This window comes from Antechinus flavipes, chromosome 4, assembly GCF_016432865.1.
Source record: "Antechinus flavipes isolate AdamAnt ecotype Samford, QLD, Australia chromosome 4, AdamAnt_v2, whole genome shotgun sequence".
Taxonomy (NCBI): domain Eukaryota; kingdom Metazoa; phylum Chordata; class Mammalia; order Dasyuromorphia; family Dasyuridae; genus Antechinus; species Antechinus flavipes.
Window position 1 is genome coordinate 31,340,116 of NC_067401.1, and position 22,297 is coordinate 31,362,412.

General features: G+C 38.6%; 1 protein-coding gene and 1 long non-coding RNA gene across 2 annotated transcripts in view; one reads left to right on the plus strand and one right to left on the minus strand.

The window, feature by feature from the left end:
- Positions 1 to 22,271, minus strand: part of LOC127558947 (galectin-9-like) — a 121,275-nt gene extending 99,004 nt beyond the window's left edge. The window contains exon 1 of the mRNA XM_051992358.1: positions 22,168 to 22,271. Within this exon, the coding sequence (XP_051848318.1) occupies positions 22,168 to 22,200 (33 nt within the window). The 5' untranslated portion in view covers positions 22,201 to 22,271. The remainder of the gene's footprint in view (positions 1 to 22,167) is intronic.
- LOC127558949 (uncharacterized) overlaps positions 1 to 22,297 on the plus strand; it is a 136,041-nt gene that overhangs the window by 88,216 nt on the left and 25,528 nt on the right. The window contains exon 2 of the long non-coding RNA XR_007953040.1: positions 505 to 3,145. This is a non-coding gene — a long non-coding RNA (uncharacterized LOC127558949). The remainder of the gene's footprint in view (positions 1 to 504; positions 3,146 to 22,297) is intronic.

Consider the following 22,297-nt stretch of genomic DNA (forward strand, 5'->3'; position numbering starts at 1 on the left):
CCTTAGAGTGATAACTTTTTGCCTCCTGTTTACAATAGAAATTCCTTTATTGTGACAAATGTATCAAGAAATATTGTGATGTCTCTCTTCTTTCTATAAATATGTGGCCCTGAGACCACTCATTACTGACCCCTCCAGCCTTGGTGTTGGGAATCAGTCCTGGCCAGGAATAAATGCTCTTAAACTTCATTGTTTTGGCTGCTCTGTTTTTCTCTCGCCTGGGCACTTCACATTTACTCATTCACTCACTTTGGTTTTACCCCTTTTGGCTTACAGGGACGTTGTGCTGCACGTCAATCAAAGTGGTTTCATCTATTTAAAAAAAGAGAGAGAGCAGCATTTGGATTAACAGGTTTGGGAAGGCAAGGAGGAGAACAAGAGAAAAGGAAAGCAGGGAGAAAGCTGGGTGTGGGGCAGGGAGCTGAGGGAAGCTCAGACAGGAGGGATCTCCCCGGGAGCTTGCACAAGCTCCAAGAGGAAGCAGACAGAGAGGCAAGCAGGCAGGTTAGTTCTAGCAGAGCTTCTCTTTCTTGAATGGGGGCTTCTCTGTGGCTGGGATGCCAAGCCTGGCCTGTGAGCTGCCTCACAAAGCTCTTGGAATGGCACCTGAAAATTCCTGCTCCCCCATTGCCCAAGCCCAAGACACAGCTAATGACCCATGGACCTAAACCCATTTTTCTAGTCCATTTTTTTAAATCCTTCAGTCCCCATCCTGTCTGATGAAGACAAAGAGGATTTCTTCCTGGGCCCCTTGGTTATTGCTGAGAATCTTTTCCTGATGCTTCTGATGAGAAAGATCGAAGAAACATGATGTACTTTCTGATCCCCACTGTTCAGAACCTGGAATAGGTGAAGGAAAGTAGGGGAATGTCCCTATTTGAGGATGTCAAGATACTATTAGGAGACACTCTGTTTTCTCAAGCTAGAAACCAGCAAGCAGGTTGTGCTGAGCTTAGCCCAACAAGAATCTTTGTGCTCACCCTCTGGGTGATCTCACCATCTGGCAAAAGTCACATAATCATTTAGTTGCATTGACCAACACAAGGTGCTCCCTAAGCTTGTACAAGTACTGGACAATCTTGGACTTGTTTCTGTGTTCCATCAGGAAGCCCTTCTATGAATCAAATGTGTTTCATTGTAGCTGTTACCCTTCGTTTTCAGAGCTATGCTCACTGTGTAGCCATTGGTGTAAGTAGAGATCTCCCCATACTGCCTCTCATCTTTCCCTGAGGGATGGGCCCCAGGACAAGTGTCCGACTGCCCTTCTAGCTGGCAAGATTTTCTTCACTCTGAAATTAAACTTCTTTTTTATTCTTCACTCTACCATATCTAGCCTGTTGTGTTCAACTCTGACCATACAAGACTTAGATGAACTGATGCTAAGTGAAATGAGCAGAATCAGGAGATCATTATATACCTCAACAGCGATACTATTTGAGGATGTATTCTGATGGAAGTGGATCTCTTCGATAAAGAGAGTTAATTCAGTTTCAATTGATCAAAGATGGACAGCTTCAGCTACACCCAAAGTTACACTCGGAAATGAATATAAACTGCTTGCATTTGTGTTTTTCTTCCCGGGTTATTTCTACCTTCTGAATTCAATTCTCCCTGTGCAACAAGAAAACTGTTCGGTTCTGCACATATATATTGTTTCTAGGATATACTGTAACCTATTCAACATGTAAAGGACTGCTTGCCATCTGGGGGAGGGGGTGGAGAGAGGGAGGGGAAAAATCGGAACAGAAGTGAGTGCACGGGATAATGCTGTAAAAAAATACCCTGGCATGGTTTCTGTCAATAAAAAGTTATCAACTCTGACCATATAGAGATTCACTCCAGTTGACATTAATTAGTGTCAGAAGTGGGATTATATATTTTATACTGTGTAATCTTAAATAAGCTACATTATCTTTGCCCCAGTAAAGCAAAAAATACTACTAATGACATCCACCTTCCAGTGATGCAAGGATTAAAATAATAGTTGTAAAATGCTTCCAAATTGGGTTTTTAAAGGGTTATGGTTTTTTAAAAAAAAGATCTTTGAAAACTGTTAAATATTTAATGAGGTATATTTTGTTGTAAAGCTGTAATAATAAATAATAGCAAAATTTCATTTGAAATTCTTGCCTATTATAAAAGTGTATAGAGTAATTTAAAGATGTAGTTTTAACATATTCATGATGAGTCAATTATCAGGCATTTGCTGTTATGTTTGAAGTCCCAGAATAGGGGTAGTTTAAATTTATAAGTAAAGAATAAATAAAATGATAAGTGGTAGGAAAACATTCAAACCCTAAGTTATGGTTAGTGAAATTTTGCTATTTAAGGTAAAAATCCCTGGGATTGTAGTTTACTATTGTTTTGAACTTGAAGAGAAGGAACTTTGCAGCCCGTACTCCTCTGGGTATTCTACAGAGAAAGATAGTCCTTTATGATATAATGATGCAAGATGATATAACATTAGGGAGATGTCTTGAATCAAACAGACCTAAGAAAGGTCCACTTCCTGCCTTTCCCTCTCTCACCTCAGTTATGATATATGATATTGTCCCTCTTTTTCCATTTATAGCCAATTTCTATAGTCAGGAAGTTTTGTAAGTATAATACAAAGGCTACTAAATAACAGATTGCTATGAGAACGTCTCTGAGTTACAACAGGAGGATACAAATATGAATATTTTACAATTTTAACCTATATTTGTAGTCAAATTCTAATATAGGGATAACATCCTCCAAAGGAGAAAATGATTAAGCAGAGTAATAAGACAAATATATAATGTAAAAAGTTTACTATTGTATTTATATACCAAACTTTTTACATTACATCTGCCTTTAAAACATCTCTCAAATCTAGTTTACAACCTCATCACCTATTCTCTATAAATACAATAAACTTTTAATGGAGTTTCTTGCCTCCAAGTACTCCCCTCTCCAGTCCATCCTCTCCAAAGCTTGTAAAGTTATCTTCCTAAGGCACAAGACTGACTCTGGTGTTATCCTCCCTGTACACCTACCTGCAATAACTTCCTACTAAGGTTGAAAGGGACCTCCAGAGGTCAAATAGTCCTCAGAGGTCAACTACTCCAACTGCCTCATTTTATAGCTAAAGAAACTCAGATTCATTCAGGTTAAGTGACCCAAAGTCACACAAATGATAAATGACAAATCTAGGATTTGAGCTCGGGTCAAATTGAACTCTAAAGATAGTGCTACAAGATCAGCATTCTTTTGATTATATATTGCAGCCTCAAGGACCTCCTATCGCCATTAGAGTAAGACACAAATTCTTCAGCCTGTCATTAAAAGCTCTCCCCAGCCTTCCAATCTTATTTTGTATCAGTTTCCTTCCAAACTGGCCTACTTGCTATTTTCCAAACTTAATAGCAAATTTCCCATCTCCAGGCTTTTGCCTCCCTCCTCACCTTTCCCTCTTAGAATCTTTAGCTTCTTTCATGATATTGTCTTTATTTTTTTTATCTTCCAATAGAATGTAAATTTCTGGAGGTCAGTCATTATTCACTATTTGGTTTTGTGTGCCCAGGACCTTACACTTAGGAAGTGCTTAATAAATGCTTGGTGAATGAATTGAACCAGCAATAAAATAGATTAGGTGAAGACTTATCTGAAAAGCTGGAAAGGATAGTCCCTGTCACAAACTCCAGGTGTGTTATTGATTTCCTGTGTTTGGGTAGGAGATGTTTACGAAAGAGAAAGAAAAGGGCAGGTGTAGGGAGAAGAGGCAGAAGAATAGGATAAAACATGGAAAGAAAGGAGAAGAGGTAAAGACAGGGAGAAAGAATCAGGTAAAATGCCAACCAGGGCCATTAAGGGAAAGGAAAGAAACGGGGAGGAGGGAAACAAAGCAACTTCAAAGCATTTAGAGTTGAAGTCACCTTAAAAGTCACCTCATCACATGCAAGCAAGTTGGGTCCTTTCGTTCTGTCATTTCACCTTCCAATCAGAAAGTAAAGGAGGAACAGAAATAACAACATGGATATAGAAGGACAGAGACACGATGGGGAAGGTCAGAGTGCAGAGGATAGTGCCCTGCAGGAATGCAGTCCAGTTCAGTCTAGTTCAATCCAATTCAATTCAATCAATCTTGATTAAATGTCTGCTAGGAGCCAGCCATTGTGCTAGGTGCCAAAAATGGAAGAAGGAAACAGCCCAATCCAAGGGAAGTAAAGGAGGCACACCGCTAAGGGAGGATAACAGAGCTTTCCCCATCCTAATTCAGGAGAGATAGCAGTGAGGGTTGGGAGCTGAATAAGGGGAGTAAAGAGCTTTCTCCTGGCCTGTGGCAGCTGCCATTCAGTGGGGTTTCTGCCCTTCCTTTGGGATAGGAAGTGGAGGAGACCTGTGCCATCCATTCTGACCTGGAAGTTGATGTTGGACACCTTCACTATGCCCTCAATGGAGATGTGGTCCACTTGTTGGAAAGGGATCCGGTGCGGGTACTGATTAAAATGAATCCCATTCACCCACACCTGCCAACAAGAAGAAGCCGAATGAGCAGAAAATCCAGTGGGACTTTTGGAGCCGTAAACATGAGCTTTTGAGAAGGAATCTTCTGATGGAAGAGAATTACTGATCATAGTTAACATCAAGCTCCCACCCAGTGTTGCTGGTTCTGCACTTTGACACCAAATATAATAAAGCAAATCTCTCCTGAGCATGATGGTTCTTTAAATATTTGAAGGCATCAGTCATATCTCTTCTGAGTGTTCCCTTCTGAGGTTAAACATCCCATTCCCAGTTCCTTCATCTCCTGGCACAAACCCAAGCTGCTTCACTATTCTGGTTGGCCTCCTAGGGACACATTCCAGGTTAGCAGGGCCCTTTCTGATCTATGATGCCCGAGACCAAACACAGTACTCTAGTGCCAGCCGGAACAAGGCAGAATAAAACAGGACCAGGTTAGATTTAACTGCTCTTGTTACATACTGATTCACATTTAGTATGAGTCACTAAAGCCTCTGATCTTTTTCAAACAAACTGCTTTTACCAAATCATTAATTTTCTATATTGTACTCCTGAAGCTGACTTTTTTGAACCCAGCCCTCCGACTTGTAATTCCTGTACTCTCTCAAAGAAAGGTGACTTAGGAGGGATGATGCTCTACTTACATTGAAGCCTTCCTTGCGGACCTGAAAACGAATTTCAAAGGGTTTTCCCTTCTGAAAAGGCAACTGCATTTTCCTCTCTTCAGGACCCCAGGAACCAAACTTCATTGTATTGCACACCACGTAGCCACCATCTTCAAACCGAGGGTTGAAATGCAAGGCGATGTTATCTCCAGTGGATCCACATTGAAAATTCACAGCAAATCTAGTTCAGGGGCCAAAAAAATAAGAGCAGTTAGTGGATGCTGTGTTCTGGTGATGGCTGGTTCCCAGGCAGGCCCAGAGACTACCCCTTACTCTTACACTACTCCTTAGTCTTCACTCTTTCCTTTCTCTATGATTCCTCGAGGGTGTTGGACAAGATCAGGGCTTCTTCTTCTTTTTTTGAGCATCTTTCCTTTTTTAAATTAAAGATTTTTATTTTCAAAACATAGGCTACTTCCCCCCTGCTACTGTTTAGATTACATAAAGTCCCTGTCCTCATGGAGCATCTCCTCCAGTAGCAGGAGGGAAGTAGCAGACCTGGGATTGGAAGCCAGATCTCCTATCTAGGTGCAATGCTCTCCTTAGACATTCCCTGTTATTAGAGTTCTTAATCTTGTAAGTATCCTGGTTCCTCTGGCATTCTGGTAAAGTTTCTGGATCTCATCAGAACCATGTTTTTTTTAATAACTTTTTATTGACAGAACCCACTCCAGGGTAATTTTTACACCATTATCCCTTGCACTCACTTCTGTTCCAATTTTTCCCCTCCCTCCCTCCACCCCCTCCCCCAGATGGCCAGCAGTCCTATACATGTTAAATAGGTTACAGTATATCCTAGATACAATATATGTGTGCAGAACCAAACAATTCTCTTGTTGTACAAGGAAAATTGGATTCAGAAGGTAGAAATAACCCAGGAAGAAAAACAAAAATGCAAGCAGTTTATATTCATTTCTCAGTGCAGAACCATGTTTTTAAATGCACTTCCTTACAATGAAAGGAAGAGCTTTTTTTTTAACCATCTAGTTTCACAGACTTCTTGAATCTATATTAAGAAATCCTGATTTTCAAATCTAAGGGATGTGGCTCTTTTCAGCAATGAAACAATTCAGGCCAGTTCCAATGATTTTGTGATGAAGAGAGCCATCTACACACAGAGAGAGGACTGTAGGAACTGAGTGGGGATCACTTAGCATTTTCACTCTTTGTTGTTGTTTGCATTTTGTTTTCTTTCTCATTTTTCCCTTTTTGATTTGATTTTTCTTGGGCAGCAAGATAATTGTATAAATATGTATGCATATATTGGACTTCACATATATGTTTAACATATATTCGATTACTTAAGGGAGAAGTTGGGAGGAGGAGGGGAAAAACTGGAACACAAGACTGCAAGGGTCAATGTTGAAAAATTATCCATGCATATGTTTTGAAAATAAAAAGTTTTAATTTAAAAAAGGAAAGATGCTCAAAAAGAAGAAGAAGAAGAAGAAGAAGAAGAAGAAGAAGAAGAAGAAGAAGAAGAAGAAGAAGAAGACGTCCTGATCTTGTCTAACACCCTCATTTTCCCAAAGAGAGATGTGAAGGCCAATGAACAGAAATTACTTTCTTGGGGTCTGATTCCCAACCAGACATCTTTTACTTTGGACCCACAATCTTGTCCTCAAAGTGACTCTAATTTTCACATGAGCACTATGTCAGATTCAAGAAATATTCTTTGATTTAATGACATAGTTTGTTTTCCCTGGAAGTGTTCTGGATTCATATTTCTACTTTAGCTGAGTACTTTAGGGTGACCCACCAATTCAATTCATTAATATTGGTTAAGCTAGATTCTGGGGAAGCTACAAAATTTAGATCACATAAGATTTTTGCCCTCCTTAATTTTTACAGACTAGTAGACAGGTAATGAGGCTATAGGGTTAGCAGTGGCTGGAGTGCTGAGCCTTTTGTGGGTTTAAATCTGTCTCAGACATTTCCTAGTTGTGTGACCCTTGCAAGATTTAATGCCGTTTGTTTCAGTTTCTTCATCTGTCACATGAACTGGAAAAGGAAACGGCAAATCTGTGTGGTATCTTTCTCAAGAAAGCCCCATATGGGTCACAGAGGGTCAAATATGACAGAAAAATGAGGGAACAGAGAGGTTCATGTACTGGCTTCCATTCCTACATGGTCAAGGGTCAGAGTTTGATAAAACTAAAATGTTATTTCCCATTTCTGGACATTTACTTGAAAGTTAGCTTCTCTGCCTAGAATGAGTGCTTGCTGCTTCAGCTCTGCTTTTCAGACTTCTCATCTTTTTATCTAAGGTTCAGTAGAGGGGCAGCTAGGTGCCACAGAGGATAGAGTACCAGCCTGAAGTCAGGAGGACCTGAGTTCAAATCTCGTCTCAGACACTTAACACTTCCTGGCTACCCTCAGAAAATCACTCACCCTCAATTGCCTTGGAAAAATAATAATAAGGCTCAGTAGAGGGATTTCCTCCTTTACTTTATGACCCTCTTTTCCATACCCCTCTTCCAGCATTGCCTTTTTTTCCCTAGAGTTCTCCTCTGCTTTCATTACAACCTGTGTTGTATTTACTCAGCTCTGGGTGCAAGTAGTTCCTGCACTCTTCTCACATTATAATATAGGTTCCCTGAGGGGAGACACTCATTACAGAAAAAAAAAAGTTGCTATTCCAGGTTCTTATATGTAGCAGGCACTTCAGACAAGGTGGCTAAATTGAGTTGAACAACTGTTTCCAGGTTAGCGACCATCCCCTTAATGCTGACCAGTCACCTCTCATATAAAGTCAGGTCCAGAGACTGATCCAATGTAACTGTTGCAGTTCCCCATTTAGATCTGAGCTATAAACTCAAGTCTTGGGAAGGGCCAGTCAGGGGATCACTGCCATATGATTTTTATCTTCATACAGTTTTCTGACCCATGAGCTTGGTCAGCTTCTGAAGTCTGGTGGAACAACTTGAGAGGTCAAAGCAATTGCCAGGGACAATTCTGGAATGGTTACTCGTGCCTCCACCTGCTGATGGGTACCTGGTTCACATGTAGGAGTAAAATGGAAGAAACAAATACCTATTCCCACCGGTAAGAAGGACCGACCCATTGACAGTGATCTCATGTCCATCCTTGAGTCCACCATGGATAGGTCCAGAAAATGGAATTGGCTGCAGAAACAATGAAGGACATAGTTGTCAGTTCTAGGTCTCTAAGCAAAAAAAAAAAAAAAAAAAAAAAAAACCCAGGAAGCTTCTAGCATCCAGAATCATCTGGATTTGGATTCAAAGCTGAGGCAGACCAAGGCCTTCAAGCCCTAATGAGATGGCTCCCTGGGATTTTACTAGTCTGCCATCACTCTATAGAATGGAAGGGAGGAGGTCTTTCTCTCTCCTATCCTTGAGACCATGGTTTTCTCCTCTGATTCTTTTTCTATAGTCATTTAAAATTTGTTTTTTTTTGTATTATGAACTTAGCAATCATTAACAAATATATGAATTTCAATGTAGAACAAAAAAGAAAATTCAATATGAAACCATGAACTTTTCCTGCATGCAATTTGTTTTTCAGAAAGTCTGTATAAAATATAACTTTGTAATAACAAAATTGTCCTTTTTATGTCACTTTCAGAACTTCCTGCTGTCTTATCAAATTTATTTTTTATTTTTCCCATTTTATTGTTTTTATGACCTTAATAGACATCAGTAATATTTCAATAAGCAAAGAAGAACAGAAAAGGGAGTATCATATAAGAAACTGTTGTAATGGGAATCAGGCTCATATGGACTGTCAACCAGACCAGAACATGTGAGTGGCCAAAGCCAAACAAAGATAGCTAGAGACAGGAGAGTCAGGAATCAAACAGAAGTTTAATTTCAAAGTGAGGAAAACAGCTTACAAGCAAAGACACATGTGCCCAAGGCCTATCCCTGGCTGTGGAAAGATCTCAGTATTTATACCAACGGCTGCAAAGTGAGCTGTAGCCCTGACAATGAGAGGTAACAATAACAATGTGACAAGTTTGATTCGTAGCAGAGCTTCATGGGTCCAACAGGTGCTTATCTAAGCTCAGAGACCACCTGATGCCTTTGGGAAACAGTTCTTAGATTTGGCTGTGGCTGAGATCATCCAGAGGGAGAATACAAATGATTGTTGTTTTGCCAAACATAGGCTTCTTGCTGGCCCTTAGTTTTAGGGTATCTTCTAATATCTTTCCAGGACCATCTTGGAAAACTGATGGGGTTTACACATGCATCAGATGCCCAGCAAACTATGAACTACTATTATAAGAACTTTGTTTCTTAAAAAGTATTAAATTTCCCATGACAGTTCCAACACATATTCCTGGTTCTGTTTCCCCTTTTGAAATTACTTCTGCTTCTTTATATGCATTTTTAAATGTTTAAATGCTTTAAATGTTTATTCTATTACTTTAAAATTTTTTTTGCAATATAATTACTATATCCTCCAGCAATTCCTTCCCCCCAAAGTCCTCAGTTGTTGTTCCATAACTTTTAATCGGCAATCCCACCCCTGTCCAATCGCCTTTTCCATTATATCTTCGATGAACAAATATTTACAACTATTTCCAGACCAGCATTCTCAAAATGTGGTTCAGGAATCTTTCAGTAAGTACATGATGCCAAAATTATTTTCACAAAAGTACAAAAAACACTTAAATTTCTAATATAATAAATATCAATAGTATAATCCACATGAGAAAAACTCTTTAGGGGGTCCTCAGTAATTTTTAAGAATGTAGAGAGATCCTAAGACCAAAAAAATTTGAGAACCACTATTCAAGAATTGCTTTGCTAGAGTGATAAGAAATTTACTAGAGTTGTGGACCTCTCCTTAAGAGTCTTACTTCAAAGGATATGAACAGATAATTCTCAAATGAAGAAATTGAAACTATTTCTAGCCATAGGAAAATATGCTCCAAATCATTATTAATCAGAGAAATGCAAATTAAGACAACTCTAATATACCATTACATACCTGTCAGATTGGCTAAAATGACAGGGAAAGATAATGAGGAATGTTGGAAAGGATGTGGGAAAACAGGGACACTGATACATTGTTGGTGGAATTGTGAACACATCCAGCCATTCTGGAGAGCAATTTGGAACTATGCTCAAAAAGTTATCAAACTGTGTATACCCTTTGATCCAGCAGTGTTTCTACTGGGCTTATACCCCAAAGAGATACTAAAGAAGGGAAAGGGACCTGTATGTGCCAAAATGTTTGTGGCGGCCCTGTTTGTAGTGGCTAGAAGCTGGAAAATGAATGGATGCCCATCAATTGGAGAATGTTTGAGTAAATTGTAGTATATGAATGTTATGGAATATTATTGTTCTGTAATGAATGACCAGCAGGATGAAGACAGAGAGGACTGGTGAGACTTACATGAACTGATGCTAAGTGAAATGAGCAGAACCAGGAGATCATTATATACCTCAACAACGATACTGTAGGAGGTTGTATTCTGATGGAAGTGGATCTCTTCGATAAAGAGAGCTAATTCAGTTTCAATTGATCAAAGATGGACAGAAGCAGCTACACCCAAAGAAAGAACACTGGGAAATGAATGTAAACTGCTTGCATTTTTGTTTTTCTTCCCGGATTATTTATACCTTCTGAATTCAATTCTTCCTGTGTAACAAGAAAACTGTTCGGTTCTGCACTCATATATTATATCTAGGATATACTGTAACCTATTCAACATGTAAAGGACTGCTTGCCATCTGGGGGAGGGGGTGGAAGGAGGGAGGGGAAAAATCGGAACATAAGTGAGTACAAGGGATAATGGGGTAAAAAAAATTACCCTGGCATGGGTTCTGTCAATAAAAAGTTATTAAAAAAAAACAAAAAACAAAAAAACAAAACAAAACAAAAGTCTTACTAATATAATACCATCAGACCCATGCACATGCTCTTATTCGGTACTGTACAAATGAATAGTTCCTCTTTCTCCCTGTTACCTCCAATTGTACCTCTTCAGCCATGTAATCATATGATCAAAGTGTCCCTAACTTCTTCATTCTTACAACACAGATGACAGACTGTGAAAACATTTTTCTAGCTATCTTAAACCTTAACCTTAAGCATTCTACAGAAACAAATATATTGCCTCTCATTGCAATATTAAAGTTATTTTCCGATTTAAACTTATCCTTTGTGCAGATACCAATTCTTCTACTTGGTAGATTTTCAAATAAACCAGTTAGTAACAGTCCTTCAGTAGAATTTCTGTGAGAGAGAAGTCGCATTTAAAGGATTCTCTCCTTATGAAGGTTAGCTTATATAATGTATATACATGTATATATTATATTGTATATATAATATGCACATATTACATAAACAACTGTAATTTGTTTCAAATGAAGTCATATATCCAACTGAACTTCAAGTATTTTTTATCATTTCGTACTGTCACTAGCTATTACAAAGGTAAATGTTTCATATCATAGTAAGCTATTATTTTCCAATAGGTGACTAAATATTTAAAAATTAATTTCCATCTCTCAACAAGAGAACTTATAAAATTCTCAGAATATTTTCCACTGCATGTTTGTGTGTATACAGTTGCATTGTGTTTTGGTTTTAAATCCAAAATTTACTAGAGTCAGAAAAGATATGTGGGTTCAGTCATTTTTCAGTGGTACTTGAATTTACATGGCCCCATTTGGGATTTTCTTGGCAAACATCCTGGAGTGATTTGCCATTTTCTTCTCTAGCTTATTTTACAGATGAGGAAACTGAGGCAAACAAGGTTAAGTGACTTGCTAGAGTCACACAACTAGTGACAGAGGTTGGATTTGAGTCCTGGTTCCAAGCTTGTCGCTCCTTTCTCATCTTTTTTTTTTTTTTTTAATTTTTTATTTAATAATTACATTATATTGACACTCGTTTCTGTTCCGATTTTTTTCCCCCTCCCTCCCTCCACCCCCTCCCCTAGATGGCAAGCAGTCCTTTATATGTTGGATATGTTGCAGTATATCCTAGATACAATATATGTTTGCAGAACCGAACAGTTCTCTTGTTGCGTAGGGAGAATTGGATTCAGAAGGTATAAATAATCCGGGAAGAAAAACAAAAATGCAGATAGTTTACATTCGTTTCCCAGTGTTCTTTCTTTGGGTGTAGCTGCTTTTGTCCGTCATTTATCAATTGAAACTCAGGTCTCTTTGTCAAAGAAATCCACTTCCATCAAAATATGTCCTCATACAATATCGTTGTCGAAGTGTATAATGATCTCCTGGTTCTGCTCATTTCACTTAGCATCAGTTCATGTAAGTCTCGCCAGTCCTCTCTGTATTCATCCTGCTGGTCATTTCTTACAGAACAATAATATTCCATAACATTCATATACCACAATTTACCCAGCCATTCTCCAATTGATGGGCATCCATTCATTTTCCAGTTTCTAGCCACTACAAACAGGGCTGCTACAAACATTTTGGCACATACAGGTCCCTTTCCCTTCTTTAGTATTTCTTTGGGATATAAGCCCAATAGAAACACTTCTGGATCAAAGGGTATGCACAATTTGATAATTTTTTGGGCATAATTCCAGATTGCTCTCCAGAATGGTTGGATTCGTTCACAACTCCACCAACAATGCATTAGTGTCCCAGTTTTCCCGCATCCCCTCCAACATTCATCATTATTTTTTCCTGTCATCTTAGCCAATCTGACAGGTGTGTAGTGGTATCTCAGAGTTGTCTTAATTTGCATTTCTCTGATCAATAATGATTTGGAACACTCTTTCATATGAGTGGTAATAGTTTCAATCTCATCCTCTGAAAATTGTCTGTTCATATCCTTTGACCATTTATCAATTGGAGAATGGCTTGATTTCTTATAAATTTGAGTCAGTTCTCTATATATTTTGGAAATGAGGCCTTTATCAGAACCTTTAACTGTGAAAATGTTTTCCCAGTTTGTTGCTTCCCTTCTAATCTTGTTTGCATTAGTTTTATTTGTACAAAAGCTTTTTAATTTGATGTAATCGAAATTTTCTATTCTGTGATCAGTAATGGTCTCTAGTTCATCTTTGGTCACAAATTTCTTTCTCCTCCACAAGTCTGAGAGATAAACTATTCTATGTTCCTCTAATTTATTTATAGTCTCGTTCTTTATGCAAACAGCAAATCATAGACATAATTAATAACTTCACCCAAGAAAACGATAATAATGAGACATCATACCAAAATGTATGGGATACAGCCAAAGCGGTAATAAGGGGAAATTTCATATCTCTAGAGGCCTATTTGTATAAAATAGAGAAAGAGAAGGTCAATGAATTGGGTTTGCAATTAAAAATGCTAGAAAAGGAACAAATTAAAAACCCCCAGTCAAACACTAAACTTGAAATTCTAAAAGTAAAAGGTGAGATCAATAAAATTGAAAGTAAAAAAACTATTGAATTGATTAATAAAACTAAGAGTTGGTTCTATGAAAAAACCAACAAAATAGACAAACCCTTAGTAAATCTGATTAAAAAAAGGAAAGAGGAAAATCAAATTGTTAGTCTTAAAAATGAAAAGGGAGAACTCACCACTAACGAAGAGGAAATTAGAGCAATAATTAGGAGTTACTTTGCCCAACTTTATGCCAATAAATTCGACAACTTAAATGAAATAGAAAAATACCTCCAAAAATACAGCTTGCCCAAACTAACAGAGGAAGAAGTAAATATCCTAAACAGTCCCATCTCAGAAAAAGAAATAGAACAAACTATCAATCAACTCCCTAAGAAAAAATCCCCAGGACCAGATGGATTTACATGTGAATTCTACCAAACATTTAAAGAACAATTAACTCCAATGTTATATAAACTATTTGAAAAAATAGGGATTGAAGGAGTCCTACCAAACTCCTTTTATGACACAGATATGGTACTGTCACTAGCTATTACAAAGGTAAATATTTCATATCATAGTAAGCTATTATTTTCCAATAGGTGACTAAATATTTAAAAATTAATTTCCATCTCTCAACAAGAGAACTTATAAAATTCTCAGAATATTTTCCATTGCATGTTTGTGTGTATACAGTTGCATTGTGTTTTTGTTTTAAATCAAAAATTTACTAGAGTCAGAAAAGATATGTGGGTTCAGTCATTTTTCAGTGGTACTTGAATTTACATGGCCCCATTTGGGATTTTCTTGGCAAACATCCTGGAGTGGTTTGCCATTTTCTTCTCTAGCTTATTTTACAGATGAGGAAACTGAGGCAAACAAGGTTAAGTGACTTGCGAGGGTCACACAACTAGTGACAGAGGTTGGATTTGAGTCCTGGTTCCAAGCTTGTCGCTCCTTTCTCATCTTGAGATTATTCTCTCTCAGCCTCTCTCTGTCTCTATCTTTCTGTTTTTGTGTCTCTCTGTCTCTATCTCTGTCTCTCTCTATATCTTTCTCTCTGTCTCTGTCTTTCTGTCTTTGTGTCTCTCTGTCTCTCTATATATCTTTCTCTCTGTCTCTGTTTCTGTCTGTCTCCCTCCATTTGAATTCAGGTCCTCCTGACTCAGGCTGGTCTTCTATTCACGGCACCATTTAGCTATCCAAGAAGATTAGTCTCAAATTCATACCTACTCAGTGCTAATGCTATCACTTACTATTTGGGTGACTTCTGGCAAGTCCTCACTCCTTGGGGCCTCAGTTTCCTCACTTAAAAACATGATAAATTCATCTCATCTGCCTCCCCAGGACTGGGAGCAGACGCGGCCTCAGTTAAATTGAGCTCGCCACTTATGGGGTGATATCAGGGGCTCTGGAAACTATTTCCTGCGCATTTTTTCTGAAGCCTGAAGTTGCACTGACAGCAGGAAAGCCTTTCACTGGGCTGCTGGAGACCAAGGTGAAACTAAAATTACTCTTTTTTTTTTTTACAAAATATGCATATTTTATACAAAAACACATATATACATACAAATATGCAAAATACAAAATAAAAATTACAAAATATGCACATTGCAAATAGAGAAACTCAAACAATAGAATCTCTGTTCCAATTTTTTCCCCTCCCTCTCTCCACCCCCTCCCCTAGATGGCAAGCAGTCCTTTATATGTTGCATATGTTGCAGTATATCCTAGATACAATATATATTTGCAGAACTGAACAGTTCTCTTGTTGCATAGGGAGAATTGGATTCAGAAGGTATAAATAATCCGGGAAGAAAAACAAAAATGCAGATAGTTCACATTCGTTTCCCAGTGTTCTTTCTTTGGGTGTAGCTGCTTTTGTCCATCATTTATCAATTGAAACTCAATTAGGTCTCTTTGTCAAAGAAATCCACTTCCATCAAAATATGTCCTCATACAATAGCGTTGTCGAAGTGTATAATGATCTCCTGGTTCTGCTCATTTCACTCAGCATCAGTTCATGTAAGTCTCGCCAGTCCTCTCTATATTCATCCTGCTGGTCATTTCTTACAGAACAATAATATTCCATAACATTCATATACCACAATTTACCCAGCCATTCTCCAATTGATGGGCATCCATTCATTTTCCAGTTTCTAGCCACTACAAACAGGGCTGCCACAAACATTTTGGCACATACAGGTCCCTTTCCCTTCTTTAGTATTTCTTTGGGATATTAGCCCAATAGAAACACTGCTGGATCAAAGGGTATGCACAATTTGATAATTTTTTGGGCATAATTCCAGATTGCTCTCCAGAATGGTTGGATTCGTTCACAACTCCACCAACGATGCATCAGTGTCCCAGTTTTCCCGCATCCCCTCCAACATTCATCATTATTTTTTCCTGTCATCTTAGCCAATCTGACAGGTGTGTAGTGATATCTCAGAGTTGTCTTAATTTGCATTTCTCTGATCAATAATGATTTGGAACACTCTTTCATATGAGTGGTAATAGTTTCAATTTCATCCTCTGAAAATTGTCTGTTCATATCCTTTGACCATTTATCAATTGGAGAATGGCTTGATTTCTTATAAATTTGAGTCAGTTCTCTATATATTTTGGAAATGAGGCCTTTATCAGAACCTTTAATTGTAAAGATGTTTTCCCAGTTTGTTGCTTCCCTACTAATCTTGTTTGCATTCGTTCTGTTTGTACAAAGGCTTTTTAATTTGATATAATCAAAATTTTCTATTTTGTGATTGGTAATGGTCTCTAGTTCATCTTTGGTCACAAATTTCTTTCTCCTCCACAAGTCTGAGAGATAAACTATTCTATGTTCCTCTAATTTATTTATAATCTCGTTCTTTATGCCTAGGTCATGGACCCATTTTGATCTTATCTTGGTATATGGTGTTAAGTGTGGGTCCATGCCTAATTTCTGCCATACTAATTTCCAATTATCCCAGCAGTTTTTATCAAATAATGAATTCTTTTCCCAGAAGTTAGGGGCTTTGGGTTTGTCAAACACTAGATTGCTATAGTTGACTATTCTGTCTTGTGAACCTAACCTTTTCCACTGATCAACTAATCTATTTCTTAGCCAATACCAAATGGTTTTGGTGACTGCTGCTTTATAATATAATTTTAGATCAGGTACAGCTAGGCCACCTTCATTTGATTTTTTTTTCATTAATTCCCTTGAGATTCTCGACTTTTTATTGTTCCATATGAATTTTGTTGTTATTTTTTCTAGGTCATTAAAATATTTCCTTGGAAGTCTGATTGGTATAGCACTAAATAAATAGATTAGTTTAGGGAGTATTGTCATCTTTATTATGTTCGCTCGGCCGATCCAAGAGCACTTAATATTTTTCCAATTATTTAAGTCTGACTTTATTTGTGTTGAGACTTTTTTATAATTTTGCTCATATAATTCCTGACTTTCCTTTGGTAGATAGATTCCCAAATATTTTATGGTATCAACAGTTATTCTGAATGGAATTTCTCTTTGTATCTCTTGCTGTTGGGTTTTGTTGGTGATGTATAAAAATGCTGAGGATTTATGGGGATTTATTTTGTAGCCAGCTACTTTGCTAAAATTATGAATTATTTCTAATAGCTTTTTAGTAGAATCTCTGGGGTTCTCTAGGTATACCATCATATCATCTGCAAAGAGTGATAGTTTGGTTTCCTCATTGCCTACTCTAATTCCTTTAATATCTTTCTCGACTCTTATTGCTGAGGCTAGTGTTTCTAATACGATATTAAATAATAATGGTGATAGTGGGCAACCTTGCTTCACTCCAGATCTTACTGGGAAAGGTTCCAATTTTTCCCCCATTGCATATGATGCTTACTGATGGTTTTCAATATATGCTCCTGACTATTTTAAGGAAAAGTCCATTTATTCCTATGCTCTCAAGTGTTTTTAATAGGAATGGATGTTGGATTTTATCAAATGCTTTTTCTGCATCTATTGAGATGATCATATGGTTTTTGTTTGTTTGGTTATTGATATAGTCAATTATGCTAATAGTTTTCCTAATATTGAACCAGCCCTGCATTCCTGGTATAAATCCTACTTGGTCATAGTGTATTATCCTGGTGACGATTTTCTGTAATCTAAACTACAAATACTCTTAAGAAACATTACAGTTTAACTCGAAGTCACATCAGTTTATTTCCTGGGTAAGGGTAACATAGTAGTAACAAAATGATCTTGTTTGTATCATCCAAGTTCCTTTTTGTTGCCTTCTGCCCACAGAGAGCACCACAGGGCAGGCGAGGAGATTCTAGGATTCCTCCATATGCCTTCAGCTCTTGGATGCTCTTAGACTGGAAGGCATTTCAGAGATGATCTAGAATATTTTTTCATTGACACATCCATACACGGGCTCTCTGTGGCACTAAAGAGGTAGAGCTTTGGAGAGCTGGACCTCGAGTCAGGAAGTTTCATCTTCCTGAGTTCAAATCCAGCCTCAGACACTTACCAGTCATGTGGTCCTGAGCATCCCTGAGTCCACTTCAGAACTGTGTTTTGATCCTCACATCTGCAATCTGCCCTAAAGCTTTGGGTTTTGTAATACCCCATGGCCCCTGTCTAATGAGGGGCTGAGGCTGAATCTTCCCAATTGTAGTTATTCCATCTTCCCCATAAGAAAGCCTTTGTGGACTTGTTTATTTGTATTTGAAGCTTTCTAACTGTAACTTTGATGTCATGGCCAGGAGGAACAGCTGCCTATTTTGTCTCCTACAAATGCAGGACTCTGGCAGGCATCCCTGGAGGAGTTTTAAGTGGGAGGTAAGGAAATGGGATAATGATGGGATACCGGGCTGAGTGGTGGTTTGGGATTGAAGGTGTTGTTTCCTTCCCATCTCTGCCTCCCTTCTCCATGTGCCCAGCTGCTCTGCCCACAGCAGCCTGTGCCTTGGAGGGAATGGTGGTCAGCTCTCAGGCAAGAGAATACAGAAATCCTGCCAGCAGCTTCTCTCCACCCAGTGTTTGTGGTCTTCTGGTCAACCCTATGTCTCTGCATTGACTTGTCAGTTTCATCACAAAACCCAGATAAGAGTCTCAGAAAGAGGCCTTGACTGCCAAATGATCAGATTTAAACTTTTTTTAAAAAAGTTTAATCTCTCAACAAGAATTCGTAAAACTAAAGTTCAGCCTTGGGAACAGAAAATGGTTAGGTAACATTTTTAAGTAGTAGAAAAAAATTAAAATACAGTATGGTACAGTGGAAAACTTGCCTAATATTTACTCACTGTGTGACCTGAGTCATCTCTCTGAATCTCTATTATTTCACCTATAAAATGGGACAGGTAGATGGCAGAGTGGAAAGAGTGACAGACTTGGAATCAGGAAGACTCCATTTCCTGAGTTCAAATACTTACTAGTGGTGTGACCCTGGACAAGTAATGTAAACCCTATTTTCCTAAGTTTCCCCAAAGAAACTTAGGAAATGAAATGGTGAAGCACTTCAGTATCTTTTCTAAGAAAACCCTAAGTGGGGTCACAGTTGAAACAAGTGAACAACAACTCACTAGCTGGTACCCAGTACACCCTGCCTCATGAGATGCTCTCCTCTGGGACATGGGCAACTGAGGCAGAATTCTGTACCAATGTTGGATAATGGCACATCTGAACAAGGAGCCTTTTTATGCTTTCCTTGGTCTCATTAAAAGTGACATTTCCTTCCACAGGCAGCACCCTGGGCTAGACACCTTGCCTTTTTGTCCCAAACTCTGAGCTCCAAACCTCAAGCAGTCAGAGAACCCAAGGCTTTCCTTCTGCATTAAATAGGGACCTCCAGGGTTGTCCTAGACCTCTGTACCCCTCCCCCATCTCTGAAACCATGAGAATGAGAAGTAACAAGGGTATGGAGGCACTAAGTGTTGTGGGGAGCAAGCTGGAACTAACATTGGGAAGAAGAGATTGCAAATCCTTACTAGTTGTGGGACCTGAGCAAATTTCTTCTTCTCCATGTGCCTCCATTTCCTTCTCTGGAAATTGGAAGAATTGATATAAATGGCCACTGAGGCAGTCCTAGGTCTAGGAAAGTATCGATTTCTCTGGACCTCAGTTTCCCCAATTATAAATGGAAATGGAAACAGCTGAAGGGGAGGCCCCAGAGCCCTTCCAGCTGTGGGTGGTTTCAGAATGGAATCCACCACACCATTGTGTTATGAGGACAGGAATATGAGAACGGTCTATGAAAATCATTCATGACTTAATAGATTATGGATTTTGAGCTAGACTCTGGGAAAGCCATCTAGCCCACCCCATGTCCCCTTTACAGGGGAAGAAACTCTGACCCAGATAGGGAGTGACCTGGTCAGGGTCACACAGCTAGTACGCTTCAGAAATGGAGCTTAAGGTTTCTTCCTGATTCCAAACCTTCACTCTCCATGATATCACCCCATCTCCATTATGAAAGATACATCATGGAATCAAAAGAGGGCTAGAATGACTTCTGGATAGGAATCCAGAGAAGAATTTATTTAGTTTCTCAAAAAGTCAGGGAATGGAAGTTCTCTATTTTTCCACTGCCACTTTTCAGTTTCCATGAATTGTTGTTCCCAGCTGCCACAGACTTAGCGGTGGGTCAGAGTACAGATCATGTAAAGTTCAGACCCAGTATCTAAATCCCTCATGACTCAGTGGCTACTTTTCAGGCCTCAGACAGTCACTAAGGGCTGCCAACATCCATGCTAATTTTTCTTCCCTTATCTCCTAAATGTGAGAGCCACTCACCAAATGGCCTGCTGGTCCCCCAACTGTCTCAGGCCAGTGGCAGAAAAGCAATGTGTGTTTAACCTACAGAGCTGGGGCAGCATCTAGGTGGCAAGTCCAGCCCTATAGGAACAGATTCCCCAGCTTGAACTTGTGCTAGCATTTCCTGGATTGGAAGATAATTTCTCGAACTGAGAACGAGTCCAGCACAAAGCAAGGCTGAAACAGGGCAAAACAGGGATGAGACTGACCTACTCCACACTGTGGAAGGAGCTAAGGAGCACAGTTTTTGGAGCTCAAAGTGCCTTAATTTAGCATCTAGTTTAATCTGTACAGATGAAGAAACTGACAACCAGAAAGGGTTAATAACTCAAAACATGTAGAAGTAGGGGAAGGGCATGAAAAGACATGTAGATTTATTAAACATGAGGAACTTTACAAATATTCTCTCAATTTATTCTCACAGCAATCCTGGGAGTAGGTACTATTATCACCCCCGTTTTATTGCTAAGGAAATTGAGACTCTAGAGAAGGCACACAGCATGTAAGTATCTGAGGCAGAATTTGAACTCAGATCTTCCTGGTTCCCCAAGTTTCCTGTCTAACTAATTTTTCACAGATTAAGTGGTCTCCAAGCATCATTGCAGTCTTAAATCTGCTATATAATGCCTTTTCTCCCCTCTCTTCTCCATATAATCAGCTGAATCTGGATGGGACCTTGGGACCTTTAATTTGCTTCCTGGACCTTGGTTTCCTTGTTTATAAATTATTTATACACACACATATATATGTATGTGTGTGTGTGTGTTTATATATATATATATATATATATATATATATATATATAATAAAAATTTATTTAAAAAACTTTACTAAAAAGATTCTAGATGTAGAGCTAGGAGTTTAACTAGTCAATAGTTCTTAAAGTGCCCTTGGGTGGGGGAAACTGGAGTGCAAGACTCCCTGAATCCTTTGGTGGAGGGGGGAAGGTTTGGAGATCAAAATTGATTTTATAATAATACTAATGTTATCACTCTCTTAAAATGCTCCACCCTTTTCAAAATATTTATCTGTGTGAAGCTGACTTTTCTTCATGTAGTGAAGCCAAAATAATGTATCATAACAAACAATTGTCCTCTATTAAACTAGACATTAAAAGAATTTACAAAAATATGCAAAAAAATAGTTTTACTTCTTGTTTTTTGTTTTGGAAAATATAATTATTTTCATTTTTAAAGATACTATGAAACAGGTAATAGATTTTTTTCTCTTTTTAAATTAATTAGTGAATTAACAAAATTTTTAATTTGATCCATTTTAATTTCTAAAAAGGTAAATATTAAGATCTATAACCTAGAATCTTTGGGATCCTCAATCATTTAAGAGTCTAAAGGGGTACTGAGACCAAAGAGTTAGCAAACCACTGGTTTAGTCCAACCCCATTACAATATAGATGACCACAAAGGTGTCTTAGAGTTCTAAATTGTCAGGTCTGGTTTATGATTCTTCTAGCATTTGGGGATATTTCATGGAAGATGGAGTCATCCACATCAGAGACCAGGGGCTGGGAAGGTGGAAGGAAAGGGACTCAAAGACAGTTCTGGGTTAGAAATGGATAGCTACCTCCTCCACACACACTCCACTACTGCCTCAGGATTTTTCATCCTGAAGAATACTTAATCATCTTTGTCACAGCATGGTTACTCTTAATGAAATATCTCTGGGCCGAAAAGACCATGGGATTGGATCATCTGAAGCTTCAAATCTTTTTGCACTCTCTGTGGAGCGGGCTGCCTGCTCCCATTCACCCCTACCCCCACTCCCATTCTCTCTAAAGTAAATCATTCTTCCCTATTTCCTCCAGTCGCCCAGATGCATGTCCTCAGAACAGGCTCCTTAAAGATGCATAAAAGTAGTCCATGTCACTCTATCACAATCAGCCCACCACAAGCAGACTCACCGGATTCTGGTAGGGGGCCTGGGTGAAAGACATGCTGCTGCTGCTCCTGCTGCTCCTATTGCTGCTACTACTGCTCCCATACTTGCTGCTGTTGCAGTTGCTTTATTAAACCAAAAGCTTGGAAAGGGGA